Genomic DNA, 9946 nt, shown 5'->3' on the forward strand with positions numbered 1-9946 from the left:
ATAAATTATCTTTATGTGTCTTCCATATAGGTTCTTTGTTCTCTTTATTGCTGTTTATACCTGTATTGCATTATTTACATTTATCAGATTATAAATTTGTAATGTTGTCACATCTCTGATTTTTACTTTATTTATATATACATACATCTGTATGTGTATATATGTGTATGTGTATATATATGTAACTACTATATATAAATATATGTGTATATATATATGACAGTACTAATAATATAATTACAAATTGTATGAACTGATATATAGGGGAAAAAGTCTATCCTTCAGAATCCTTTAGAATAAAAGGCCAACTATTTGACCCTCTTATAATCAGACTGAGTAGAAGATGAATTGAAGGAACACTGAAAACCGTCAAGAGTTTCTGTCCATTTTTTGTTATCAAAATAATAGCATCAAAAAATCAAGAACTTTTTTATAAAGGAAAATTATATCAAGTATTCAGGAGTAATAATTTTTCTCTTCCCTTGCTTGCTTTCAGATAATCTAAATTGTAACATCACCATATTTCTGTAGGACTTTTTTCTAAAAAAATAGGCATGAAAACTGTTTACATGCCTCTTCTTATAGGTGAAAAAAAGTTTTTATAATGACCATACAAAGAATTCCAAGATATTAATCCTAAGGACAGAATGAGTAAGACGCATTTCTTACTTTACACAGGTAAGAAATACTATTTCAGGAAGTCAGGATATTCTAAGATTAAAGTTACTAGGGCTGAATGCTTCAGGCTCAAATAACCACTAAGAAATTGCCATTTCCTGCTAAAATTGAAACAAACACCTTTACTATCAATAATTCTGTCCTTAAATTTCAAGAAATTATAAGTGAGAATTTTTTAAATAAATGTGTTTAGCTCTAAAATCCAGTGCTTTGGTAATGCCTGGGTGTCTCAGTCAGCTAAGCATCTGACTCTTGGTTTTGCCTTAGGTTATGATCTCAGGGTCCTCAGATGGAGCCCCACACGGGACTTTGCACTCATCAGGGAATCTGCTTGAGATTCTCTCTCTCCCTCTACCTCTGCCCGTACCCGCCCCCCACCCCGTCTCTCAAATAAATAAATAAAACTTTTAAAAAATATAAGTACAGTACTTTGCTAAAGAAAGAGCTTTCAGGGTGCAATTCAAAACCTCCCTCCTCAGGCTAGCTAGTTTGGAAGGATAGACATAAAATAGTTACAAGGTTTGTTCCATGTCAACGAATTGTACCAGAAGATGAGAAGTGAGCTAGATTCTTCCTGTATCTGAGCCAGTAATCTCTAGTATAGAAAATATCTGAGAAGCCTATTTATATTCCAGGTCTATAACTTGCTATTCAGAAAGTTTACACAGTGATAAGCCAAATAGCGCGCTGACTCATTGGATTCAGAAACCTATTAGTGACTAAGAGAATCACTGTGCTAATCAGAAACATCCTGCATTTCTGTCCCTTTCTTTCAGATCTAGCCTCTGGATATTATTTCCTTGTAATCAAATACTTGATAATTCTTCTGTATTTTTAGAGGAAAAGAAAGGGTTAGGTATGACTGAGTCACTTTTCCTGTAGTTTTTTTTTTCCCCCCAGAGGAGCTTATTATTATCTGTACCTAGAATATTATTTTGTCTTCTTATCTTTTATTTTACAGAGGGAAAAAACCCATCTCATTTCTGGGCTAGAAGTAATTCATACTTGGTATTATCCAAGTGAGTGCTATTTAGATTTTGGTTTTCTGTGTAGAAATTATATTTAAACAAAGTGACTTTCATTCCCTGCTTAAGCATATAGAAGTGAGGGAGACCACCATATCTATCACCTCATTCATCACCAAGGTAAAGTCAGCTAAACTGGCAGGCTAAGCAGCATCTGCTTCCATCCACATACCATCTCATACATCCCTCATGATGCAGCCTGATCCTGTACCCCTCTCACTAGCTATTTCACCATAATGGCAGCTGTTAAGTGTAGAAAATAGATAATTAAAAAAAAAAATAAGAAAGAAAATAGATAATTTAAGGAATTGTACAGGCTGGTTAAATTACCTTGCAACCTCAGTTTTTAAAAATCTTTCAGATGAATATTTCTTCTCAGTTTTGATTTATTATGTCTTGAAATACAGGTTTCCTTTTTAAATTATTCACTGAAAAGTTAGACTTAATATTCAAATAATACTTATCAAGTGGTTTTTAAGCCCCTTTGTTAAATTTACCATTATATAAAAATCCTTAAACCTTAGATTTCTCCTTAAAATGAAAAGCAATTATCTTGTTCTTAGTCCACTCTAGGATTTGTTTTAATGTGAAAAATTGATACTTGGAATATTGGATTCCCAATCTCTCTTCTTTTTATGGGGTTTGCAGGGACCAAGAAAAATAAGACATTAGAGCTACAAAAACAAAAAGGCAGTCAACTCAACTTTTAAAGGTAAGCAACAGAATTGCAAATTTACCTTCTCTGCTGAAAAATAAGAGGACTAAAATAATTTGCAGATCTATCTTTCAGAGTCATCAGACCATAGATTGTTTTTATATTGTTTTATATCCATAGTCCTTAATTTTCTGTTAAATATTTATGTTGCTTCTGGATCCACCAGTTTTTGTCTTCCCTTGTTGTATGCTATAAAGTTTCTAAGAATGGGAAACAAGGAAATACCACATCTTTACTTTTTGCCCTGTATCTTCATGCTATCCTTGTTGGTGGATAAGTAAGAGCAATTAGAAACCAGAGTCACTTCAAATACTCAAAAACATTCTGCAACTATATTCATTTTAGTTCCTATGAACAACACATTCTTTTTTTTTTTTTTTTAATTTTTATTTATTTTATGATAGTCACACATTCTTAATAATATAATAGAAATTATTCTGGTCAAAAGACTACAGATGCAGGCAGCCCCGGTGGCTCTGTGGTTTAGCGCCGCCTTCGGCCCGGGTGTGATCCTGGAGACCCGGGATCAAGTCCCACCTGGGGCTCCCTGCATAGAGCCTGCTTCTCCCTCTGCCTGTGTCTCTGACTCTCTCTGTGTGTCTCTTGTGAATGAATGAATGAATGAATACATAAATAAATAGATAAATAAATAAATAAATAAATAAATAAATAAATAAATAAATAGGCAGATTAGGAACTCTGACATCTGCTATTCAGTTGATAAATGACCCTGTTATCATTTAACCAGTCACTTCCTACATTGCCTCCTCTTTTTCATGGTATTAACACATAAGTAAATGGGGAAGATCTCAATGGCTTTGTTTTGCTAGTGGTTGTGTTTAAATTGTTCCCCAGAGAGTTGATGAAAAGGTCATTTTTTATTTTATTTTATTTTATTTTGGTCAAGTATCTTCTCTACTTTACATCCTTTGTTGTCCTGGTCCATAACTGATTTATTTATCTTTTTACTGAATAGGCTTTAAGTTTGTTCCTTGGTTTAAGAATGAAACTATAGCCACCCTACTGCTAATTTCTTAATATTCTAGACTCCACTGGCAGAAATGACTTAATTTTACCCCTCCACACAACCTACTGGCCTTTCATAGCACCTCCTACTACGCACATTCGTGTACCAACCTTTCAGTTTTTCTTAGATTGCTCAGCTGTCTCAGTGTCCTTCAGTGTGTGTCTCCCTAGATTTTCCCTAATCTTCATCTTCTGTTTTTGTGAATGTCACCTACTCTTTTGTAAGTCCACTCTATTTTTGTAGTGTCGTTGCTCTTGAGCTTCCAACTTCCTAAAAATATGATGGCCACAACCTGCCTTTTCTTTTGAGATGCTTTCTTTTCAAACACTTCTTATAGGACATTGGGAATGTAAAGAGATTTTTTTTCCAACCACCTCATTTTAGAGCAAAAGAAACTGAAGTCTGTAGAGACAAGTTATACCAAAATTCACATTGTAATCATCCGCAGAGCCAAAACTAAAGTCTTTGAATTGCAAAGAATTGGAGAATCTGGCCTTAGTCCCCATTAATATAATTCTTGTTCTCAGGGGTCTACCCAGAGCAGAATGTAGATGAAATGCAAAGGAGGGGATCTGAAATCCACCACAGACATTGGCAGCTAGCACTTCTACAATTTGATTAACTTTCATTTCTATAGCCAAGAAGGAATTATACTGGATATGAGTTGGAAAGGGGGCATGTTATTATATAATATATATATATAAAAACAAAGATTTTTTTTATATTGTTGGGTTTGGTTGGAAAAAATATATTTTGAATCCTCTCATTGGATATTGGATGACATAATTTTTAGTTTTGTTGGTCTTCTTCAGATATTATTTTGCTTAACTACCATGTTCACAAATTTGTCCATTGATTCCCCTCTGCAGGAGATTCCTTGGTAGGTTTGTTTATTTGTTTTACCCACCCTTTTTTGAAAAGTTCCAGGTGGCTTAAGATGCCTTACTTTTGTTTTCTTAGAGCCTCCACCCCCATCTGGTGGTACATTTAGGATTGACCATCAGTGTGCCCTCAGAAGAATATTTATGAAACCTTTATTGGAAACAAAATTTTACTTTATCTGTCAGTGAATAACTTTTATATGGTAGTCAGCTCTGTGTCTAGCATGTCTACTCATGGAAAATTGTTCAAAAACCAAGTCATCTTTCAGTTCTCATTGATATTCATGACCTTTCCTTGGTGATTTACAATGCTTTACACTCATATAGTATTTCATGGTCTTCACATTATCTTGTTTGAACCTATTAAGTAGGTAAGGCTGAAATTATCTCCCTTTTATGGTTGAAAACACTTTAGCTTAGAGAGACTCAGTGATTTGCCTAAAGTCACCTAGATAGCAAGTGACAGAGTTAAGACTAGAATCCTAGCAAGCCAGCATTAAGATTGTCTGTCTTTTGGTGCCTAGGTGACTCAGTCAGTAAAATCTAACTCATGATTTCAGGTCAGGTCATGATCTCGGAATCTGTGCTGGGGGCATGGAGACTTTTTAGGATTTTCTCTCTCCCTCTCCCCTTGCCCCTTCCCCCCCAAAACTGTCTTTGTCTTATTGCCCTCCCCAACTTGTCTGAGAGGAAAAATAATGCATATTTAGAAGTAGAAATAGAAAAGAGACATTTTTAGTCACACAAAAAAAAGGAGGTGACCATCATAAGAATCTTAAGACTGCTCAATACAGCAAAAAAGATTCAGGTCTTCTTTCCAAAACTATTAATTTAACAGAGTGCTAATTATCAGTACAAACAGCAAAGCCAAAGTTTATTCTCAAGGGTGTTTGACTGCTAATCACATTTCTGTGCTACAACTGATTAAAACCATGTGTTTGTACTTGGAGTCACAGCACTCAAATACTCTTTGCTCAGTACTTTGCAAGAAATGTGTAGGAGCTTTGCTGTGTGACTAATGGGCAATGTAGGTGGATGATGCCACAGAAGCCACAGAAACAGAAATTTCCATGAGTTAGAGAATTCTAGAAAGGCCAGGTAATTTCCCTGTATCTGCCACCTGCCATATGAACTCTCAGACTTGCTAAGAGACACTGAAGAATCTAGGATAGGAAATAGAGAGGGAAGAAGGAGGAGGGGCAGAAGTAGGATTTGCTACCTATCACCAGCACTGTCCTCAAGAGTATCCAATTCCTTAGGACCTGGGAAGAAAGCACCAAAGCTGCAACACAGGATATTTGTAACTAATAAAAGTGCTTATACCTAGGAGTTGAGTCACTCCTAATACAGTACTGGTGATAGAGTCCTTCCATGAACTAAGCTGAGTTCACACATCTCTTGGTGTTCTGAGTAGCCCAACTAGACAACCCGAATACAAAGTGTCCTTCTATCCCTTCAAAGAGCCTTCTTTGGGACCCGGAGAAGAACTTTCCATAACAATTTCTCCTCCTGGGCCCACTGTTTGTTAGCAATGAGTTAGTATTTAATGGCCTAGAAAGAACTAATATTTAGTATTCTTTAATGTGAAACCTTGCTAAAGAAGTCTTGAAAATCTGGGTGGCTCAGCGGTTTAGCGCTGCCTTTAGCCCAGGGCGTGATCCTGGAGACCTGGGATCGAGATCCACGTCGGGCTCCCTGCATGGAGCCTGCTTCTCCCTCTGCCTGTGTCTCTGCCTCTCTCTCTGTGTGTGTATCTCTCATGAATAAATAGATAAAATCTTTAAAAATTTAAAAAAAAAAAAGTATTGAAAATCTAATGGTTAAATTTTCTAGTGTCAAATTTTTTTATCTATACTTTGTTGTATATTCCTGCCATTTATTTATTAATATTTTTCTCCTCTCAGCCCTCAAAGTGCTAGGTTTCCAAAATTCTTCCATTGAAATTTCATGAATATTTGTTTCCCACAACCTCCTTCTTTCAAATTTGTCAGCTACCCTATTCTCTCTCTCCCCAGCCCAGCCTTACTATGTCACAGTTAGGTGGTAAGGGAAGAATTAAAATACCTGCAATCTAGACTCCCCACCATATGGGTCAGAGGTATTCTAGTGTTTAAAAAAAACTAGATGCCTGTGCAAATGTCTCCAGTTCCATTTCAATAAAGGAGGTATAGAACATAAACATCTCAGACTGTGAGGTCTCCTGCTAAGATCCCTGCAGAAGACGCAGGCAGTTGCACACACAGAGAAAAGAAACTTTCCCCTTTTTATTGCTTTTTCATGTGTATTACCTGGTATATTTTAAATCCAGGAAACATCTTAGACATTTAATGGAAAAGATAGTTAAGCACTATTCAAGTCCCATCAAGAAGGAAATGAAGGGCATGAACATTTCGAAATGAGTCATTAGACTGGTTGCCTCAGAACAATTTTGATCTTCCTATTTAAGACCAGAAGTTAACAATATCCATGACCAGCTAATGAAATAGCTATGTTGCTTAACAAAGAGCTCTCTACATCATAAATCATCATTAAAACTGTAACCTAAACAAGGACACATGTTACAGAGTTGATTTGGAAAAGAGAAAAAAATGAATAATCCTTTCACCTTGGCAAAGGTTGAAGTATAATTTTCTCCCTCCTATTATTGTCCTTCGTCAATCAGTATGTTCAAGATCTATTTTTCTGCTATAATCTTAAGATTAAGGTAAAGGAAAGACTAAACATCTCCACTTTATATTCTATAACAATTTCAGCATATTTACAGTCTGTGCTATATTTCACCATCCATTATCATTTTATTTTTTTGTTCAGGACAATATTATACAAATCCAGAGACTACAAGGATGCCCAGCATGTCACAGCCAGCCTTCCACAAAGGAGAAGCCAGCAGCAAGCAAGAAAATAGTTTCTTCTAAAAAAGATAATTCCTCAGGACTTTACAGTAACCATTCCTTAAAGAAGGAAATAGATTTTGTGGTCAAGTTAAACCATTTGTTTTCTAGGCTGTTAAGAAGAGAAACATTGATCAAAAGTAAAACCATCCCAGTCTTCACTTTCTGCACATGATGTTTCCCCATCGTTCATTTCAGTCTTTTATAACCTGCTCAGCTGTTAGGCCTACTATTCTCCTGCTTCTGCAGGTGCATTTTCCAAAAGCAATATTTCAGGAATTCTGAAACTATGGTCTGTCTGATTCTTTATACTTAGAATCTGGTCTGCGTGTTAAAGCATGGGTTAATTTAGCTTCCTAATGCTTGGAAGTAGTAGATGAAGTTTCCATGGAGTAACTAGTTGGGAGTTTTTAAACCTGCCTGTGTACACTTACCTCAAATCCATCCAAAATAGTATCTTCTAGCTATGGTACTAAGTAAAAAATCCCACGGATGGGAAATGCCAAGAATGTTTCAATTAAATAATATGATGGAGCTACTTTTTTTTCAAGTATTCTTACTCCTTATTCTTTAACAATCTTATTCTAAAAGAATTTGAAAAGTAATGAAGTTTGATCATGTGTAATGTTGACCCTCTGTGTAGTCAGAAGATATGATTGCTTCAGTTTCTGGGAACACATCTACTCTATACCATGTAAAACTGCTTAGCTTAATTTAACTTACATTGATTTATGGTATTTATATAGCATATGAAGAAAGATATGGCATACACAGTCCTGGAATGTGAGGAGAAGTGAGAAAAGCAAGGATTTCCCCCAATATCTGTTTAAAAAAATAAAGAAAAGCAAAATAACCAAAAAAATCCATCCGATGGTGACACTGAATTTTGTTTTATTACATTCAAACACCAAAACTTTATTTTTAAAAAGTCATATACCAAGAGACTCAAACATGTTAATAGCATTATTCACAATAGTCGAAATATAGAAACAATGCAAGTGTCCATCAACAGATGAATGTTTTTTTAAATGTGGTACATACATATAATTATTCATTCATTAAAATATGAAATTGCAATATATGCTACAGCATGGGTAAACCTTAAAAATGTTAATGCTAAGTGAAACAAGCTGAACATAAAAGGACAAATATTCTATGATTCCATTTATTTAAGGTAACTAGTATAGGCAAATTTATAGAAGTGGAAGATACAATACAGTTTACAAGGTACTAGAGGAAGGAGGGAATGGGGAGTTATTATCCAATGGGTATAGAATCTATGTTTTTAGATGATGATAAAGTTCTGGAAATAGTGACGATGGTTGCACAATATTGTTAGTGTACTCAATGCCACTGAATGGTACACTTAAAAATTGATGAAATTTTTTTTTAAATTGTCAGAATTATTTTTTAAATACCTTTAATAAAATCTGATTGGTATTTCCAAGGTGAAAAGTAAAAGTCATATGCCAGTCTAAAGCATCTGAGAAGACATCCATTGCTTGACAGAAACATTTGTCATATGCTTTTTGGTTTAACATAGAAATGATTCACATTAACCCCTGCATAGTGATGCAACATAAATATTTTCTAGTCACCAGGACACACTATCACATTATTTCCTCATTTTTTAGGCATTTAGGAATAGATTTGCACATTTTTTGAAAACTGTCAATAATACCTTATACCACTATGAATCATTAAGTATGATCTCTGAATCAATCCTATGTTGGCTAACTGTATAGGCTGTTCTGGCTTTTTTGTGGTTACCATAGAAACTGTGTAGTCATGGCATTATAAGGAGACTACAAGGGCATCGGACAGTATACAATAAAAGTTAACTTATTTCATGGTTTACAATTTCTTCCAGCTGTCTCCATTTGTGATTATCATATTCACATTGGGAGTATAAACATACAACCAAAAGGGCTCCGGTAACTATAGCCAAAGAACGATCTCACCCATAACAGACTTCCCTCTAAGATTTGGATAGAAACACATGAAAGAAGCAGCATGTAAGCTTCAGGTGTTTTCAATTATTTCCTTCATATGAACAAAGATTTCCTAATGCAAAACATGTTTCAGCTCAAATAGTTTTCCTTTAGAATTGTGTAGTTTCAGAAGAATTTCATCTACATACTCCTAATTCATTGACACTTCATCAATAACATAATATCTCCTCTGAGCTCTTCTACAAGATCATTTCCTCTCTGGGTGGTCAAAAACATGGTACATTTAAGTATTGCTTACTTTTGTGAATAGCACTTTTACAAAGTGTATAATCTTTTGCCTCTGCAAGAAAGAAAAATAAATGTTCAGTTCTGGGATTTATAGTAGATTCCTTGTCAGTTAAGTCACCACGGAGTGTTGTAGCACAATGCCTCAACTATCTTCCTACATTGTCTCTCTAGAATGGTATAGATGGGGGAAGACAGACCTACCTTTGCTGGTATAAATCATTAACTGTCTAAATGCTCGGGCAAGCCTATTCAGGGATTACAAAGAAAGAATGTGGGTTTGGAGCATTTTGTTTACCTAAGTTTCTATGAGTGAAATATAACATCAATCATTTAGGCTTCAGCAGCCTTACATAGCAGTGAGCTTTATCTTGTAGTTCAAGAAATTTGCCCCTTCATTATTACCTTCTGCAAGTTAGTAGCACCATTTGTTTATAATTTTATAGGAATTATGAGAATTACTTCATAAAGCATTTGAATAATGTACATTGC

At 35.0% G+C, this 9946-nt stretch overlaps 1 protein-coding gene across 8 annotated transcripts in view; it reads left to right on the plus strand.

The window, feature by feature from the left end:
* The window catches only part of LMNTD1 (lamin tail domain containing 1), a 50741-nt gene extending 43234 nt beyond the window's left edge, over positions 1-7507 (plus strand). For all 8 annotated transcript variants that reach the window (XM_072798612.1, XM_072798617.1, XM_072798611.1 and 5 more), the window contains 2 exons: positions 2352-2415; positions 7138-7507. In XM_072798612.1, the coding sequence (XP_072654713.1) occupies positions 2352-2375 (24 nt within the window). In that variant the 3' untranslated portion in view covers positions 2376-2415; positions 7138-7507. The remainder of the gene's footprint in view (positions 1-2351; positions 2416-7137) is intronic.
* The last annotated feature ends 2439 nt before the right edge of the window (positions 7508-9946 follow it).

Source organism: Canis lupus, chromosome 25 (assembly GCF_048164855.1).
Source record: "Canis lupus baileyi chromosome 25, mCanLup2.hap1, whole genome shotgun sequence".
NCBI classification, from domain to species: domain Eukaryota; kingdom Metazoa; phylum Chordata; class Mammalia; order Carnivora; family Canidae; genus Canis; species Canis lupus.